Below are 19,655 nucleotides of genomic sequence, written 5' to 3' on the forward strand. Positions count from 1 at the left end.
CAACAGAAGCACGTCGAGAGCGGAAATTACCTTCGTCACAAATGTCACGAGCGACGTAAATAACACCACAGACTACGAAAGTGTCTCATTTCCTCCAAACGGACCTTCAAAGATCACTGCATTTCCATGGTAAAATGTTTTACACGGTAATAAATCGGTTTCCAAAGCTCAGTGATCATACCCGAACCCACTCAAGGAGACAAAGAAAATCCAAACTCGAGAAAAAAAGGGAAAAAATGAAGATTTGAGGACCCTGAAAATCCCTTAAGTAACACAACCACTCGAAAAGCAGCTTCAGATCATCCCCAAAGCAGTAGTTTCTCGAGCTAAAGTGAGCAAAGAGAGTGGATGCGAACAATCAGCCGTAATTTGCATCCAAACCGAGAGCCTCGCGTAATCTTGTTAAGAAAACGCCCCACAATGCACGCAAACTTGTACGAACAGTAGCAAAGTAAAAACGCGAGGCAAAGGAATTCCTCTGCCAAGGTTTAATTGCACGGCGGTAAGACCGAACGTTTTCTTTTTAACGTGGGTCACTCGCGCATACGCGTAATTTTCGCATCGGTGGACAAACTCGTGACTGTACGCATACGTTCAACACGACTCGCACTATGTGCCCTCGCCACTTCTGAGCTCTATTTTCTCCTTCCAGTTGCGGATAATTTACCCCCGTTTGTTCGGCTGAGGGAAAACGTAAAGCTAGAGAGACAGAGAGTTAAGGTTTTCTTCTGTTGCATGTGCGTGGACGCATGCGCCCTGAAGTTTTTCTCGAGAAAGTCGCGGCAAAAAGAGTTGGTGAGCGTCGGAAATTTTCCATTGAGATATAAAAGCCGAGTCACCCGGAGTTTGCAGTCACGTGGCCACCCTGAGACTCGTCGCACTGCTCTAACTGACGTTAACTATACTTTTGATACTATTCTCAACTCACTGCGTGTGTGTCGTGCTTTATGTTTACCGACGTGTCCTTTACGACTCACGTACACGCGATGTTATTAATTATACCGGGTGGTAAACATCCAGTTAACGATGCGCATCAAAAGTTGACTTTTTACTCGTTTTGTTAATTTGTTACTGCGCGGCAGTGGACGACTGCGTTTAAAGCTTGGGTCGTGGAGGTTCTAGAGCAATTTCGCACCGCCTAAATAAGAAGAATTCAGTAATCCTGTCCTCGTGTAATCCCCTTAAATCCTCGTAATTGAATTCTCCTTCGCAAATTAACGAATCGCTGCGCTTTTTTTACTCATCATCAGGACTATACGGATCACCCAAGGCTAAGATAAGTCGTGGGAGCTAGTTTTTTTAATATTGTAAAATCAAAACAAAAGATAAGTATCGTGCATGGCATTAATTTTTTCTTCTTTTTTTTTTTTTAGTAAAAAAACTCCAATGGTCGTTTTTTTCTCACATTCAATTGATACGAATTGGGTGAATTTGTTTTCCCCCAATTTACGTCGCGAATCCCAGAGAAGCAACAAAAACAAATCCCAATTTCCGCCAAACACGTCACGGACCCGACGCCCGTCATATCAATCGGTGGTTACCCCTCGTTACAAGCGACTATTACGCATTCATTCTCGCTCGCGTGGTGCTATATGCAACGAGTCCCGCGTCGGCCCGCCTCGTTAATTAGGTCGCTGTCGTTTATAAATCAGCGGCTCGGCCCTCGTGCGGTGATTCGCAATTACGCATCGACTGGCCACGTTACAACCTTGGCCAGCCAGCCGCGAAAAAGCGCATCTGTCTCTCGAATCCTCATCCCTATTGGTCCGTCTGCGTTTGACAATAGTCATTTTTCAGCCCCCAAGAGCTTGACAATCGCCCTACTCGATCCCTAAGTTGTGGGAGCGTGTGTGTTTTCGAAGGGTAGAGAGTGAGGTAATTTTTAACGATGCCATACATTTGGGATGCGCCATTTCCGTCAATGGGAAAGAAGCCTCGATATTTTGGCTTCAAAAATTACGGTTGAATGAATACTCGACGCGAATTAATTTTGCTGTTTTGCGATGAATGGTGAAAAATTTCATCAAGATTTCACGGACGGGTGCGTTGATTGAAATTACCTTTGATTTGAATTAATGTCCCTGCAAGCATATAATTAATCATACCGTTGCATGGAAGAGCATTCATAACGCATTGAATTGCGTTGTGCGCGTGTGATGGATAATAAAAGAAAAAAAAAAGATGATAACAGTTTGGCAGGTAAATAAAACGCGAACGAACAAAGAACGAGATCTCCTTGGTATATTTTATGCCGGCGATAAATATCTCAACTCGTAAAAGGGTTCCATTGTTCAATCGGGGCGCGTGACATTTTTTAACCACAAAATAGATGTCCGCACTCGTGCGGTGTATATACGGCTGAGCTGCAGCAAATAGCGCAACAAATAACGGCGAAGGAAAAAAAAAAAGCACGTACAACGATATCGGGAAATAGATTTCCATCTTTTCTGTACGAAAAGGCGCTAAACAACGGCACACGGCACTCACTCGGATCCGACGTGTGTTCCCCACCGCGTGATTTATTATTTGCCGGGCTAAGCTGTGTGTATGCACATTTATTATACGCTTGGCTTGGTCGGGCTGTCAAGCGCCGAGTGAGTTGACGCGTCGAAAAATCAAGAAACGCCATTGTCAACCCTTGATCCTAGCCGTGGCCGTGGGTTTCGTATTACATGCCCTCGAGGGCTCAAGAGGATTGGGAAAGAACTGAGAGGGTTCCACCGTCGTACACACACTAGTTTTGCCACGGGACTCTCTTACGTGACCGGACGACTCAATGTCCTCTGTGTTATCATTCCTCTCTTCTTTGGAGACGAGACTTTTCTCTCTTCTTACTTATTTTCACGGCTCACTCGACTCTAACATTACCTTTTTGTTCCGTTTAATGGCTTGTTTTTATTATAATTTTTTTTATTACTTTTAACCGTGTGAATAACGAGTGAGTAGTTTTTTTTTTTTTCGGGGTGGGTAAAAGAGGGATCGAAAAAAACACAAGTATAACGGGTACAGCGCGCTCGATGATTTTTCACTCGCGACGAGCTCTCGTGTATAATATTGATTTAAAATGCCCTCGGGCTGTTAGCGCGGCTAAGTGATTCGATTAAAGTTTCATTTTCAGACTTTTTCATCACCCCCCGCGTAGAGAGATGGAGAGAGAGAGAGGGAGGGCGTCGCTGCTCTGTCGACAATTTAATTGATAGTTAGCCTGTGACGCTGGATGAAATCATTTTTTACCAATCTGAGAGCAGTTGGATTCATTTTGTTCGCGCTTGTATGAAGTAAATTGATGATTGATGGCCTGAATGGCCGTGTTTTTTTGCTTTGCTTACCGTTCAAGGTAAAAGCATCAATTGAATTTGAATAACATCAATATTTAATTGCTCATTGAGCTGTTCTTTTGTGTAACGTAAATTCATTGTTGAATCAACAAAATTTAATCTACGAGGATGGCATGTCTCTCTACTGAAGTTTTATTGAGTTTTAATTTTTTTTTCTTCTTTGTTTTTATGAAAAAAGTATGATCCATTATAAAAGAGGACCATTAAAAAAAAACTTGGTCTTAGCCGATCATGGTCATGATTGCCATTATGTGGCCATGACGTACATCAAGTTTTCAGGTAAATTAAGAACATACACACGTACACAAGATTTGTATCTAGAGTTAAATTAAATTGTTTAATATTACTTTGATGTTAATCGTTCCGACATTTCACTAATTTATTTTTTATTCAAACGAAATACAGATAAAAACTTGACTATTTGTAACCCCGCTAGGTTACCGCTGTATCACAGAATAAATGGGTTTGATTCAAAATGAAAATAAAAATAAACAAAATGAAAATTTACTTTTGTGCTACGTTACAGCTACAAAGCAGAAAATAGGTTCAATTAAAAATGAAAATAAAAATAAACAAAATGAAAATTTACTTTTATGTTACGTTACAGCTACAAAGCAGAATATGGGTTCAATTAAAAATAAAAATAACAACAAACGAAATGAAAATTTACTGATGTGATATTGATATTGATAACTCATGATTCTTGCACCAAACTAAAATATACATGTACTTTAAAATATAATAAATCATGCATTATTATTTTATGGCTCTTTTATTTAAAAAATTTATGTAAGTATTATATCTATTGTAGTTTTACGTATCTATGGAAGTAGATCATGAAATATATTAAACGACTTCGCATCAACTATTTCAAACAGCACTTTCCCTCAAACTGGTCAATGAGAAAAGCCGCAAAAAAAGTTCAAGTGCTTTGTCATCCATTTCTTGGAAACTCTCTGTGGTTATTCCGGTGACCCCCATTATTATTATTACTGCCCGGATCGCCGTACTCTTCTGTTGCTTCCAACCTTTCAACGACCCCTCCCAGACCTACGTAAGCTTCTCTATTCCTTTGGGTGCCTTTGTTTTCTCTCAATATACACTCGAGGGACTTTGGTGTTCTTTTACGTACGCGTGTGTTATATAACCACCACAGATACACACTTTGGTGTGTGTGTATGTAAGTACATAGATACTCATCACTCTTATCGATGGGAAGATGGAAGCGAAAAAAGGGTTTCGAAAAAGACTTACCGCCAAGAAGAAAACAAGCGCAGGAGATAAGCATCCTTAGGATTTCCTTGCAACACGAGCCGCATATGGATGTCACTACCCCGACGAAGACTAGAAAACCAGCTATCACTTGGTAGACCATTGATACTCTAAAATACATGAAAAAGCAATGAGTTTTTTTTTTTAATAGTTCAGATAATAATGTGTTTGATATTTATACATAGTATTAATGTATCATCAATGATTAAACATGAATTGGTTGAGAAAATTAAACACAAGTAAGGTAATTTAGTTTTAAGTTTTTTTTAAACTTATGACATAAGTATTACTTGTTCTCTTGGCGATTCAAACGAGTCTTTATTCCTTTTTTGAATCTTTTAATTGCATTTTTTGAACCAACCTTCATATCGATAAACTCTAGTTAATTCGGTGTCTATGAAACTTTATTCATTACATTACATACTAATATTGCAAGAAATAAACTTTTGTTCTTTGAAAAGTTAAAAAACTTGCGTTGCGAACTGTTTAAATGCATTTAATGGTATAGAGAATTCGGGCTAATAAAACAGGGGACTTCAGGATGTAAAGCTTCAACTGGAGAACTGTTGAGCTAAAAAGTTTTTATTTCACATGCTGTTTGAGGTTTTAAAGGAATTTTTTTTCCACTCAAGCAGTGTTATTTTCGCGTACACAAGGAAATTTTTTTTTTATAATGTTTTCCGAATTTGGAAATTTTATTACAATACTAATGATACAGAGATGTCCATAGAACCGGTGTTAAGAAAACAGTGACAGCAAAAATTATCGGAAACGAAGGCTATGCGTATTTCTTTTTATACAGATGATCATAAAAAATAACAGTAGAAACAGACAAATTTGGTAAGACCGCGAGGCGATTGAAGGAGGAGCCTTATACCCCCTTACATTTGATTTGTTGAGTAACAAGCACCTTTCATGTATTTACTGAAGCTTGAAAAGGTCATGAGATTATTAAATGGTATTGGATTGGGTCTCTGAACTTTAAAATATACGTGTTTAATTTTTTGCTTTTTCGAAAATTCAATGTCCTCGTATTGTTTGAACTTATATTTGTAGGATTTTACGAATATTCTCACTTCAAAATGAGGTACAATCAGACGATTCTGTTATGAATGATACAATTTATTAGTAATATTCGTTTTAAAATTGTACATTGTTTTTATAAAAGTTTTACCGATTTATATTCTAAAATAACACGTCGTACTCGAAAAACATATGATATTGTAAAAAAATAAAATTTTTAAATGTACTGGTAACACGTATTATTTTAGAGTTTGAATGTACTTTAATGTTACCTCAGGACATGTTTACAAATGGCATTTATAACCACGAGTTAAACAACATTTTCATTGTTATATTTTGAACGAAAAACTTTATGTTTTTATTTATGTGTGCACTTTTACTCCAACAACTTTTGTTTACAATTTTTTTAAGTTAATATTAATAACATGTTTTATTAAAAAAAAAATGCTAGTATTGACAACGCTTTAAAAATCACATTCTGTAATATTTAATTCCTGTAATGTCTAAATGTTACGTTTGAAATAGTGCTTTGTGCCTAGCCGTAATGATGGTACAGAGTAAAGTAAGCGTAGGATTGTCGTGAAAAACGACAGGAATTAATTATCAACAAAACCCACCAATCTCAAGTCACGTTACATTAGGGAAAGTGGCGAAAATCGCGTGCGCATGTGTATACGCACGATGGAAAAAAATATCTGACAGCAAAAGTATATTTCCAGCGTGAGGGCCCTGAGAATTTTTGGGTCGAGGAGACGAATGGCCGAGACATAGAGAGAAAGAAAAACAAAGAGGGAAAAAAAAAATAAACCACGTCACACCCAAGTACATCATAATTCCTTTCAGAGTCGACAGTGATAAAAAAGGAGGGAAATCCCGGACTAGCAGTAAAAATGGATGTGAAAAAGCATTATTATACAGTTGTCCCATTTTTTTTATAGATACATGTCTTGCACAAACAAAACTTTATATGTCTGCTGACTTTTCAAGCTTAAATAATGTCTCACATGCGTTTGGATAAATACGCCGACGTGCCAGATAAGGTCAAAATCACATCTTTATGCGATGGTGGTGTTGTTGTAACGTGAGTGTGAACCACACGGTGATATTTCCATAAAACTCAACTGTACGTTCTGTAGATTATCTAGCAAATGCGTGGTATTTTTATTAAAATACCAACTGATTGCTACGTGAATTTTTAAATCGCCATCAAAGTATGGGTTTCGAAAAATTATTTCCATTACCTTTGTTTGTTATAGTTTTGTATCAAAAAATTATTCACAGGTGATATTTATATCCTTGATCGTAATATTAAAATAGTATTTATAAAAATAATCGCATGATTATACTGTTACACCGTGGAGGAAATCTTAGTACGATCTTTTTCTGCAGCAGTAAGTATTCATATAGCTATTATTTATTTAAATGTTAAAAAACGCAAAGCAATCACATGAATACGTCATAAAGACTTTTTCTTATTTTTTAGATAGTAGTAGAAAAAAAATTTATTATAGATGTAAAGAAAATACAGTTCTTTATTCAAATGACCGCGCGGCACTAATACACTGCAACGCGCTCTCAAGTGTCGGAAAATCTCATAACTACTGTACACGATAAGAAGTGAGTGTATCTCGGACGTGGCTCAACAAGACAGTCGTGTAATTACGTGGTAAGAAGTGAGACGTGTGATGTGTACATAAATTGTAAAAGTTGTTAAAGAGAATTGACAGCTAAAGAATAAACTTTAAATGTCATTTCTCTAATTTCAGGTGAGAACCACATTTGTAAAATAATTGTAAATTAGTTATGTAATTAATAAATAAATCTCTAATTTCAGAGCAACACAATATTGTTTTATTTAAAAGCTATCTAAAATAATAAATAGACTTATATAGAGATACCAGGTTCCAGCTTCATCTCTATTTTGTCATAAGTATCAATCCTTTTAACTAGACTTCGAGCTTATTATAGCTTTTTAATTAAAAACAATGAAATAAAAATAAACGTCTATTATCTGCAATCTAATATTTGGTGAGACTTGCATTTTCGAATAAAAAAAATTACATCTTACATATACGTACGAAAAATCTGAGATTACGAAACAAAACATTACTTATCTTTGATAACTCAGGCAAACGTGACTCAGCACGGCAATAGTTTGAGATTGTGTCTTGCGTACTCCTTTTTACGTTACTCTTTGAATGATTTCATACGGAATGAAGTTTTTTATTTCCATTGTCTCGACAATCTTGTGTCTTTCTAGTATTAGTGGTAAGTAATTTAGGGCAAGATTTTCCAAGATTTATTATCATATCCGACTTACATACGTTTTTTTCTCCCAAATTTAGAAAATATTTCAGCTATGCCTTATGATCGTGACGTGGAATCCACAGAATCAGACGAACAGTTGCAAAACGACGTGAGCTTTTATTTGTTTACCCGAGAATATCCCGAAAATCCGCAACTGTTGCGTATCAACGATAAGAGTGCAATAGAGAAAAGTGCGTATGATGCAAGTAGACCAACTAAATTTATGACACACGGTTGGATGAACTCTTATCGTGGACTGAATTGCATCACCGTCACTAGAGGTACGTAAAAATTTTAAGGCAATCATTACGTCTTCTTTTTTTTCAGATGTTATAAATAGCTGGTTATAAATTATATACTTAATCAATTTTTATTGTGATTGGAAACTTGAAAAAACAGTACGAGTCTATTCGTGAAAGTGAGAAAAATACGTGGGATCATAAATAACTACGACACCTTTTTGTTTTGGCCAATATAAAGAGCTAAACATTTTTTCAACCCCATAACAGCGTTTCTAGCTCAGGATGGCTACAACGTCATCGTCGTTGATTGGAGCAACATCGCCCAACTGGCCTATACAAAGTCGTGTGAGCAAGTAAAAGCCGTTGGTGGACACATAACGAAAATGATCAGCTTTTTGGAAAGCCTGGGCAGCAATCGGAGCGATATGTCCCTCGTCGGCCATTCTCTTGGCGCGCATGTGATGGGATTAGCCGGGTACCAAGCTGTCAATAAAGTCGGCCACATCGTCGGTTGGTTAGCAAATATTTTTTATATGTTTAGTCAATCGGTTGGTCGCACGCAAAACCAAAAGCGCTTTGAGCAACAATAGCAACAATGCTTTATTCTCTGTTTGTAAATTAAAAAAAATTTTTTTTATTAATCAACATTTCAAGAAATAAGATTTTGGTTCAGTTCGTCGTCCAATAGAAATAAAAATAATACTAAAGCAATCAAGTTTTTTCACGCGAGTGGGAAGTCAAATTAAAGATACTAGTTTGAATGAGGATAACTAGATTAACAAAAGTATTTAAAATATGAATGCCTGTTTTTAGTAATTATATTTTAAAAATAACTTTCCACCTTGCAGAAGATTTCCTCATGACGTATAATGGGCTAGCAATCCGTTTACATACACATTTGGATTATTGAAATTTGAGTCAATAAAATTTTTTCATTTCATTCACGAGAGTTAACATGAGAGAGAAAATGACTTTTTTTTACACAAAATCCTATGTCCACGAGCTCTGTAAATTGATGTATCTGTGTATTCTACAGGTATGTTATGAATGCCGAGCCAGAGGTGAGAAATTGAGTTGATATTCTGTTGCATAATATGGAGTCGTGTATTATGACAAACGTAACAGAGCCTAACATATTACGTGCAGCACAGAGCACGGGAAATGCTTGATTTCTATTTATTAGTGATGGTTACGAAATTAATTGTTACGGAACTGATCATTGCAGAACTGTCATTTCATCTTTAAAGTTGTATGATCTCTTTGCAATGTGATATTATGACTTGACTGCATAAATGGCACTTGTGGTTTCTGTGTACTTAAAAAAATTATCTTTACAAAAAAAATACCTACATTGGGTTTTGTATTTTATAATCGAATTTATACTTGATAGAAGGTTGAGAATTAACATTTTGGCTTCTATCTGCCAGTATGTTTCATCAAACGGATCATAATTCTACAAAAAATGAATCTCATTATTCCAGGCTTGGACCCAGCAGGCCCAGGCTTTTACACAGCTGGCCCAGGAGAGGGAATTTCGCGAGAAGATGGAAAACTAGTCGAAATAATTCACACGAACATCGACTTCTTGGGCATTTCACCATCGGTAGGCCACGCGGATTTTTATGTAAATGGCGGTGGACCGTCCCAGCCAGGTTGTGGTCCAGACCCGGATGGTTTTTGCGCTCATGCCAGAGCATATGAATTTTTTGCCGAGTCAATAACCACACCGGATGCTTGGCTGGCAACGCAGTGTGACAATTACCAAGCCTTCTTGAAAGGCGAGTGCTCGAACAACTCGGTGACATCGTTTCCCAGGTGGTCCAACGATGGCACGATAAAAATGGGCTCTTACTTTTTGCGGACGAAGGATAGTGCACCTTACGGGATGGGTGTGGAAGGAGCGAAGCCTTCTGACATGAAAAAATGATTTTACTTTTGTCTTGCTCCAGAAATTTTGTATCAACTACAATTAGTATGATTTGTTGTACTGTTTGTTTTTTTAAAATCAGCATTCGATTACAAACATATTTTTTTTTATACTTTACAAACCAAACTGACTTATGTCGATTTGTACGTTCATTGAATAAAAATAATTTTTTTTTAATCATCCTTATTCATTTATAATCCCCTTATAATTTATAATTTATTTCATAACATATAATTCATTCATTAACATTTATAATTCACTTATAATTTTATAACTGCAACAATACTTGTAAAAAAATATGTACAACAATGTTGCGTATTGACGATAGAGTATACACTTTAAAGACTTTGTCAAGATTAAGTCAGTTTGGCCTAATCAAGATAATTCCGTTGCAATTATGTTATTTAAAAATATCCTCTTACTAATTAAGAACAGATGATCTTTCATGCTCAGCTATTTAAAAATTATGACATTTATTATCGATTTAAAATAAATACGGCAAATAATGATCATGTTTGAGGTATTTAAAATAATGAAATCTTGAGTAGCTCCAGTTACTTAAATAAGAATTGGTGTTGCTTATAAAATAACGCAAGACTATCCAGTTGATTCAAAATAATACTTATAATCGATGGTATACTTGTAGAACTCGCGCATTGTGTCGAACACTCGTTCAAAATGAGAACTCTATTTTCACTTTTATCAGTCATTTTTTTTCATATCATTTTTTGGGTAAGTAAATATTTTTGTCAATTAAAAATTTGCGAGTAAAGATCAGAAGAAACAGTAGTGTGGTTTCATTTGCTTCTTAAACTGGTCTAATGGTGTTTCTACACTACCTGGCACACACGAAAAAACATTGCAAACTTACGACCCTTTGAAATAGGTCGCTTCAATATACCTAGAATACTCGTAGCCAATAACGGACTTTTTTTAAAACACATGACCACTGTTACGTTTAGGTGATCCATTCATTCAAGGGCAGAAAGTACCTGATATTCGTTTTAACTCAAGTGGTATAGATTATTCCAACGATATACTTTTCTTTCTGTATACACGTGAAAATAAAGATAAATATCAAAAACTGAAGGTTGATGATGAACAATTGTTAGAAAATAGTTACTACAGTACATCAAGACCAACAAAATTTATTACTCACGGATACAAATATAGTGGAACAGAAGAGAGTTGTGTACTGCCCAGACAAGGTATCATCGAGTACACTTCTTAATTAATATGTCTAAAATAATAGCAGTTGAGACTCTAAGAATTTCTAAAACAGGATTTTTAAATCATGGTGACTACAATGTGATTGTCGTGGACTGGAGTGCCTATTCAAAAAAAGATTATTTGCTTGCTGCGAAACGAGTAAAAGCTACAGGCAAATACGTTTCAAAAATGATAAAGTTTCTTGTAAATAAGGGAAGCGACATTAAGCAAATGTCACTGGTTGGACATTCTTTGGGTGCGCATATCATGGGTTTGGCTGCTCACGAGTTATCGCCAAAAGTTGCGCATTTAGTTGGTATGTTTTCATGTCAATAAACATCTTCATGATATCATGATATAAGTAATTTTTCTCTGAGCTTTTCCTATTTACTTTTGAGTTACTAGTTTTAAGATGGATTTTTTTAAATATTACATTAACTCTAGTTTGGTAAAAAACATTGCCGTGCAGAAAAAATTTGATTTTCCCTTTGCTTTCTGGAAGCGTCACTTTAATCATTTTCTTCTACAATTAACTTCTGCTACCTACTTGTTAATGAAATTGATAAATTAAAAAAAAATTATTTGTTACATAAAATGAAAAATTCTATCTGGGTCACGTGAAAAACATATTTGATTACGTGACATGAAGAGTACATTTAATGCATATATAAAAAATTTTTTTTTGAAATGTCCCAGCACATTGTCTTGACTTACTAAAAATATTTGCTATTAATGGTTTGTCACGAAAAAAAAGAACTTTATTTAATTTATAAAATAATTCCAACATTGTCATAATTGATAGGCTTGGATCCAGCCGGCCCGGGTTTCGAGACAAAAGGCCCGAATGGACGCATAGATCACTCCGATGCTGATTATGTTGAGATCATTCACAACAATGCTGGTGTTTTGGGTTTCCCTTACTACATCGGTGACGTTGACTACTGGCCGAATAGTGGTGTCAAAGAAGGAAATTGTGGCGCAGACCCAAAGGGTTTCTGTTCGCACGGCCGTTCTTACAAGTATTATGCGGAGTCGCTTGAAGATCCGGACTCCTGGTACGCGGTCTACTGTCACACGTACCAGGAATTTCAAGTCAAAAGATACAACAATAATAGAATTGTGCCATTTCCGAGATGGGAGCCTATGGTCCACAAACCTCACGGAAACTATTCACTTCGCACTAATAGCTCCTCTCCTTATGGCCGTGGGCTTCGTGGTGCAAGAGCATAAATTTACGAAGGCCAATCTTATCAACATTTTTCCAAAAAATAAAGTCCTGAATTAATAAATTGTTGATTAGAAGTTAACTATATTAAAATACCAAAACAAAATCATCATTCTTTTACGGTAGTTGATTTTTAAATTACAGTGAAATTAAATTTATGATATTAGATGTATGACATTAATCTCTGTTTGGTTACGTTACTTGGTGCAAAAAAAGAGTGTTTCTACCAAGATCCGACGTAGCATCTTTCTCACTCGTTCTTTCTCTCTAAACTTAAGGTTCTTATAAATGAATACAAAGTATTTTTTCTCAAGATTTTCAGTTACACAGTTCAACTACACATCAAAAATGAACATTAGAAGCTGGAACTTCGTTTCTTGTTCATACATTCATTCTGTGTTTCAGTGTATCTTTAGTACCTCTATACACTGCATCTCCAAATTGTCCATGAAGGTAAGTCTCAAGATAACGGTATAACTGTATAAGACACCCCTTCAGCCATTTAGAGCACATTCCGGGTTTAATTATCACTGCAATTGAATTAGAGAGAATAAGACTACTTTTTAAAATGTACCCTCTATCTCTTTTAGTACAACTTAGTATATTTCATATCATGAACTCAAAAGTTTTTGAATTTAAAGTTGAAGAGTTCACGTTCTATGTATAGTTGCTTTCACGTACATGAAGTAATTGAAGCACAATGCAATAGTTAGGTAATATGCATAAAAAAAATATAAGTGATGTGTTGAATTGATATTTTCTATAATATATCAGATTATTTATCAAGCCAAACAGACAATTCTTATGCCAAACCTTTTTACAAGTGTACTAAATTTTATCAACCGTTAGTTTGAATAAATACAATAGCGTTACATTAACATGCGATAATTAATACAATTACGGTTTTCCACTACAATATGAACACGTGTCGAATTGATAAGACAAACACCAGTACCTTGAAGTATTTAAAATAATTATTATTTATACAAGCCTGAATATTTTTAACAAGGAAATATTTTGAGACTCTTCTTAACTCGCGGAGCTCGACTATTTTACACATTCAGTAAAAATGCGATTTTTGTTCTTGTCAACTATTTTGTTCTTATCCCAAGACATGCGTAAATACATCATATATGTGACGGCACAAAGGATTGAGTTTCATAGAAAATTAAATTGCTATTTCTGTTTGTAGGTAACACATTTGCTAAGTTGCAGCCTGTAGGTGATATATTAATTATTTTCAACGAAACTGGTATTGAATACCCGAAAGATATTCTGTTTTTCTTATACACACGTGAAAATGGAGACAATCATCAAAAACTGATGGTTGGCGATAAAAAATTGTTGCAGCAAAGCTCGTACAATATTTCAAGACCAACAAAGCTCATCACCCATGGATGGACAGAAGATGAAACTCTAGGAAGCTGCTCGATGCCTAGACGAGGTATGCCACACATCTAATTTCTCCATTAAAATGTCATTGAGATAATAACACTATTGCGATATCAGGATTTTTAAGTCATGGTGACTACAACGTAATCACTGTTGACTGGGGCTCCTATTCAAAAACGTTATATAAGCTTGCCGCTGCACGTGTAAAAGCTACGGGCCAATATGTATCGGAAATGATCAAGTTCCTTGTGAGTCAGGGAAGTGACATTAAGCAAATGTCGCTGGTCGGACATTCCTTGGGTGCGCATATCATGGGTTTGGCTGCTCACGAGTTATCGCCAAAAGTTGCGCACTTAGTCGGTAGGATTTGAGGTTTTCTGATTGTTTTTTTGTTTTTTGTTGTTGCAATTTAAACAATATTCTCAACATTCGATAGGCTTGGATCCAGCAAGGCCGGGTTTCGAGCTTAACGGTGCCGGTGGACGAATTCACTACACTGACGCTGACTATGTCGAGATCATCCATACGAACGCTCTTGGCTTGGGTCTCGAATTCTCCATTGGTCATGTCGATTACTGGCCAAATGGTGGCTTTAGGCAACCTGGTTGTGGTCTAGATATAATTGGAAGATGTGCACACAGTCGTTCTTACATGTATTACGCGGAGTCCCTTAAAAATCCTGATTCCTGGTTCGCAAGACGTTGTTATTCGTACGTGCAGTTTCTTCTTGGTGGATGTGACGACAACGAGGTAGCACCATTTCCCAGATGGGAGCCTGTGACGAGTAAACCTTCAGGAAATTATATGCTTATTACTAATGACTCTCCTCCATTCGGGCGAGGGCAGCGTGGAACAAAGAATAATGCATGAAGCGAAATCTTAAAACATCATATAGTACATAGTTGTCATCATTTTTAGCAGATATATTGTAGAACATTAGAAAATGTGTACTTTAAAGTAATATATTTGTAAAAAATAAATAATTTTATTTATTTTTTTAAATACGCTTTTCCGTATGAGAAATAATAATGAGTAATCCGGTGTAAGAGTGTTAAATGCACCTTTTATTCAAGCAGGACATAATCTACGTATTACTAATAACATAATCACAAATTCATGTCAAAAAAGTAATAACATTTTTCAGGCCACAAGAAATTCAGAGCATATGTGTCAAGATTAGTATTATAAAAAGATTTGTTGCTAACTACAAATGTTTCATAATTATTACATTATAATTCATATTAAAACAGTAGTTATGGTGTATTGAATATATTTATTACGATCATTGCTTTCGGTAGCCATGTTTTTACAATTGCCAAATTATAACTTGCTAAATCAACATTTTTTTTTTGTTAGCATAAAGAAAATTAAAAATACTTGTCCAATGTTTTTCTTAGCCTGATGTATAAAACAAAGTAAGAAGCTTTTATTTTATGCAACATCCAAATGAACAGCACGTTTGTCAACATCTAGCATTAGAATTAATTTACTTCTAAGTATAATGGCTAAATATTAATTTATTCAAACCACATATTACACCAGTTAAGGATTTTGTCGAAGTTAATTAGGTTTAAAATAATCTAATCTCATCTGCAGTAACTATATCATTTAAAAATTTTTGTTCACTAATTGAGCAACACAGGTGATTCTACATGTTACTACCAAGTTGTTTTACAATTATGATAATTTTTATCCATAGTCTGTTAAAAATAAGTAAGCACATCACTCACAACAATTAGGTCATTAAACATAATTGAGTTTTTTCGCTACAACGTAGACATACGTTGAATTTATGAGATGAATAACCATTATCTCAAGGTATTTGACTAATCACTCTTTATGCAAGCTAGGTTTATTTAACAGGGAAACAAATTGTTTATATAATGATGTAAGATGGCCTAGTCAATACACCAGATAACTCACAAAACTCGCTCGTTCCAAACGTTTATTCAAAATGCGATCTCTACACTTGACAATCATTTGGTTCTCATCGAATTTCATGTGTAAGTAAACGTATCCATGAAAAATGTTAATATTTTTTAACAAAACATATTAAAATTTTTATGTGTAGATAATACATTTGCTCAACTGCAGCCAGTAGCTGATGTAATCATTACTTTTAATTTTACTGGCATAAATTACCCGAAAGATATTCTCTTCTTCTTGTACACACGTGGAAATGGTGAAAATTATCAAAAACTGATGGTTGGTGATACGAAATTGTTGGAGCAAAGCTCGTATAACATTTCAAGGCCAACAAAGCTCATCACTCATGGATGGACGGCAAATGGATTTCAGGAGAGTTGTGCTCTTCCTAGACGAGGTACACATACAATTTGGATATTGAAATTTTCGTGATATAAGTAAGGCCACTATTGCGATTTCAGGGTTTTTAAGTCATGGTGACTACAACGTGATAGTTGTTGACTGGAGTACCTATTCTAAAACCGAGTACACAATTGCTGCATCGCGAGTAAAAGCCACAGGTCAATACGTATCGGAAATGATCAAGTTTCTTGTAAATAAGGGAAGTGACATTAAGCAAATGTCACTGGTTGGACATTCTTTGGGTGCGCATATCATGGGTCTGGCTGCTCACGAGTTATTACCAAAAGTTGCGCATTTAGTCGGTAGGATTTAAGGTTTTCTGATTTTTTTTTTTTTTTTGTTGCACTTTAAACAATATTCTCAACATTCGATAGGCTTGGATCCAGCAAGGCCGGGTTTCGAGCTGAACAATGTCGAAGGACGAATTCATCACACCGATGCTGACCATGTCGAGATTATCCACACCAACGCAGGTGGCCTAGGCTTCGGTTTCTACATCGGGGACGTCGATTACTGGCCAAACGGTGGTGCAAGGCAACCCGGTTGCGGCGAGGACATGAGTGGAAGCTGCGCGCATGGTCGTGCCTACATGTATTACGCGGAGTCCCTCGAAAATCCTGACTTATGGTACGCGGTCAAGTGTAATTTGTACGCACGGTTTGTGATCGGCAAATGCAACGGCAACGATGTAGAGCCTTTTCCCAGGTGGGAACCTCTTGTTACCAAACCCCCAGGAAATTATATGCTCAGCACTCAGAGCTTCCCTTTATACGGACGTGGGCTTCGTGGTGCCAGAAGCACGAACATGTTGGAGACACTCTTACAATAAGTCCTACGTTATTTCTGGTTTTTGTACTGTATTAATATTTTTTTACACAGTGTATTTAAAAATATTAAGCCCTATAAATCGTTGTTTTTAAGTTTTGCTACGATAATTAAATAACTACATGTAAATAATTACAATGGAAAAAATAAAAAAATAAAAATTTAACACGTAATTTATGAGAAATTAAAATTTCAGTCCAACTAAATTTTAAATATTAAATGTACAGCCTTCACGTTACAGAAATTTAATGACGTTGCGAAGTGTGTTATCGCCATCGCGTATAACTTTTCCTGCATTAATTACAAAATATAACAACCTTCCTGCGGTGTACTTTATTTTCTCCACAACGTACTTTTACACGTAAAATACGCACGTAAACGCGAAAACACCTGAAAAACAATACCTTCTCTTGTACGACACAGTACACCCAACAGTTTGTTACGATGCGTGCAGCGTAACGAGTAACCATACCGCACCCTTTGAGTCTTCAAGAAAAATAATGAACTCTTCGAAGTGTTTGTAGTTCGTGTCAAAAAAACACCAAACTTGCACAGGAATGCCGAAGAACACTGGTCTGATCGCACAGGATCTACTTACCTTTCGAGGTATATTGTATTCAGAAGAATATCCTCGGAGCCCTCTTACCTCTCATTCATTCATTACTATCAGCATCAATCGAGCTCTCGTGACACATTCACTCGCACACGCACACGTACGTCCGAATGGCACAGCAGTCGCACCTAGCCGTCTCGGACTTACCCCTCCTCAGTGCGCGCACACGCTTAATCTCACTTTCGGTCCAGTCGGACATCAGATGGACCGAATTCCCTACGTCGAGCCCTTGAGAAATAAAACGAGCCTCTGGTTTGGTTTGATGTCGGGGAAATCTCGCCTCATCCCACCCTCCCGTTATCGTTCTTCGGAAGAAGTGCCGTGAGATTTCATAAGGATACTTCGACACTACGAGGGAGGAGGATGGAAGCCTTACGTATAGGCGAGTTTTGCATCGTATGGCAGAGCTGCTCTATTTTTCTCGTAAGTATGACAAGCGGCAGCCTACTATTACAATTTTTATCGGCCATTAAATTGCACACGCGTTACAGCGTGCAATACTGCTAGCTCATACGGGACCGTAGATATTATCATGTATGCGTGCGTGTAATAAATAACCCGCGAAACCAAACGACTCGGCGATCGTGGCGTATAGGTATACAGTGGCCTCGTTGCACACAGCATTTTTTTTACGCATCTATACATGTGCACACGGTTACGTCACGAGCGTCGAGGGCAGGTGAGTTATTGTATCGTGAGAAAATCGTTTTTGGCTACCAAATGAAATTTTACCATTATGCGGAACGAGAGCTCCGGCGAATGATAATCATCAGTTTATACCGAGGAAACGAGGCGAGCTAGGGAGAAAGAAAGTAAATCGAAAACGAATCGTTCGCATCTATTATTCGTACGTGTTTATACGTCTCTTGAATTACTTGGTCCGTTCATCAGTCTAATGGCAACGGACGAAACGAATTACGGCATCTATACGTATTAAACGCCGGAAGATTTTTATCAATGAGTATGGCAAAAATTTATCGTCGAGCCTTTTTCCCCGTCGTCTACTCTCGTGGGAGAAACGCACAGCAAACACCTCCAACCGACATCCCCGAGCTCTTTCTTCCTTGGCTATATGTATCTTGCAGCCAGTGCTACTGCCCTCGAGACATTTTCCGCCATTAAACAATTAAGACGACGGAGAGTCGTAAACAGTGGCTCGAGAGAGAGATACCACCATTCCCACCCTCCCACTTTAGCAGACAGGGATCCTCCCTGTACTGCACACCTGTGCGAGAGGTGCTTGAAAGCTGCACCGACGTCGTCCTTACCCTGTGTCTTTGCTCTTTTTCCCTTTCCTAACCGGGACAAAGGAGCTGTACACGGGGCTTTGTCCACGACGAGCAAGTGATACGAGAGATTCTCCCGAAGACACGAGGGGAAAGAAAGGACAGGGCAGTTTTCCTCTCCCGCTCCCTTGGCGGTAAATAACAATAAAACTCTATTAATGCCCGGGTGGCCTTGCCGGAGGATACAGTCACCGTCTTTGGATCCCAGCCAGAAGCCTGTGCACGTGGGTGTGGCCACTATTCAATACCGCCCACCCTTTATGTCCCCTATCCCTTTTTGTGCGTGTGTGTGGCCGTATGAGTGTTTGTCCCGCACGAGTTGGATATTGCAAGCGTTTGGATTTTTTCAGCTGTGAGCTTTCGGGTGTGTGGTATTGCAAAATGACGTGTGCAACTTTGTTGGATGTCACAGTACGTTTAATTCAAATTTCAATTTTTTTTTTTTTTAATCATCATCGATGGATACCTGAGTGAATCGAAGCAATGACGTCGTGTTTTGTTGATTTGCTTTAGATGCTTACTGTAAGACTATCTCAACAAACGGGGGAAGTGTTACTTTTTGGTGCAAAAATTTCTATTGAAGTTCCGTGTTTTTTCTCGCTGATTTTCCATTCTCTGGCGGGCGAGCTCCCATGCAAATGGCTTTTAAGTTTTAACGCCCCCCGTTG

General features: G+C 37.0%; 5 protein-coding genes across 5 annotated transcripts in view; 4 read left to right on the forward strand and 1 right to left on the reverse strand.

The window, feature by feature from the left end:
* Positions 1-19,655, reverse strand: part of LOC106645364 (uncharacterized) — a 94,297-nt gene that overhangs the window by 16,493 nt on the left and 58,149 nt on the right. The window contains exon 4 of the mRNA XM_023390065.2: positions 4,593-4,720. Coding sequence (XP_023245833.2) covers positions 4,593-4,720 — 128 coding nt within the window. The remainder of the gene's footprint in view (positions 1-4,592; positions 4,721-19,655) is intronic.
* LOC106645385 (pancreatic lipase-related protein 2-like) lies at positions 7,461-10,197 on the forward strand. The gene is made up of 4 exons (XM_014361233.2): positions 7,461-7,901; positions 7,979-8,221; positions 8,450-8,692; positions 9,664-10,197. The coding sequence occupies exons 1-4, from the start codon at positions 7,832-7,834 to the stop codon at positions 10,107-10,109; spliced, it is 1,002 nt and encodes a 333-aa protein (XP_014216719.2). The 5' UTR covers positions 7,461-7,831; the 3' UTR covers positions 10,110-10,197.
* Positions 11,346-12,548, forward strand: LOC149373712 (inactive pancreatic lipase-related protein 1-like). The gene is made up of 2 exons (XM_089596051.1): positions 11,346-11,634; positions 12,121-12,548. Exons 1-2 carry the CDS (start codon positions 11,346-11,348, stop codon positions 12,546-12,548), a joined length of 717 nt encoding a protein of 238 aa, XP_089452177.1.
* Positions 13,567-14,972, forward strand: LOC106645387 (inactive pancreatic lipase-related protein 1-like). The gene is made up of 4 exons (XM_014361235.2): positions 13,567-13,661; positions 13,736-13,987; positions 14,053-14,295; positions 14,372-14,972. Exons 1-4 carry the CDS (start codon positions 13,613-13,615, stop codon positions 14,803-14,805), a joined length of 978 nt encoding a protein of 325 aa, XP_014216721.2. The 5' UTR covers positions 13,567-13,612; the 3' UTR covers positions 14,806-14,972.
* LOC106645386 (inactive pancreatic lipase-related protein 1-like) lies at positions 15,842-17,249 on the forward strand. Its single transcript, XM_014361234.2, has 4 exons — positions 15,842-15,938; positions 16,007-16,258; positions 16,323-16,565; positions 16,638-17,249. The coding sequence occupies exons 1-4, from the start codon at positions 15,890-15,892 to the stop codon at positions 17,090-17,092; spliced, it is 999 nt and encodes a 332-aa protein (XP_014216720.2). The 5' UTR covers positions 15,842-15,889; the 3' UTR covers positions 17,093-17,249.

Source organism: Copidosoma floridanum, unplaced genomic scaffold (assembly GCF_036245765.1).
Source record: "Copidosoma floridanum isolate Cflo_tuat_1 unplaced genomic scaffold, Cflo_Japanese_pri ptg000029l, whole genome shotgun sequence".
NCBI classification, from domain to species: Eukaryota; Metazoa; Arthropoda; class Insecta; order Hymenoptera; family Encyrtidae; genus Copidosoma; species Copidosoma floridanum.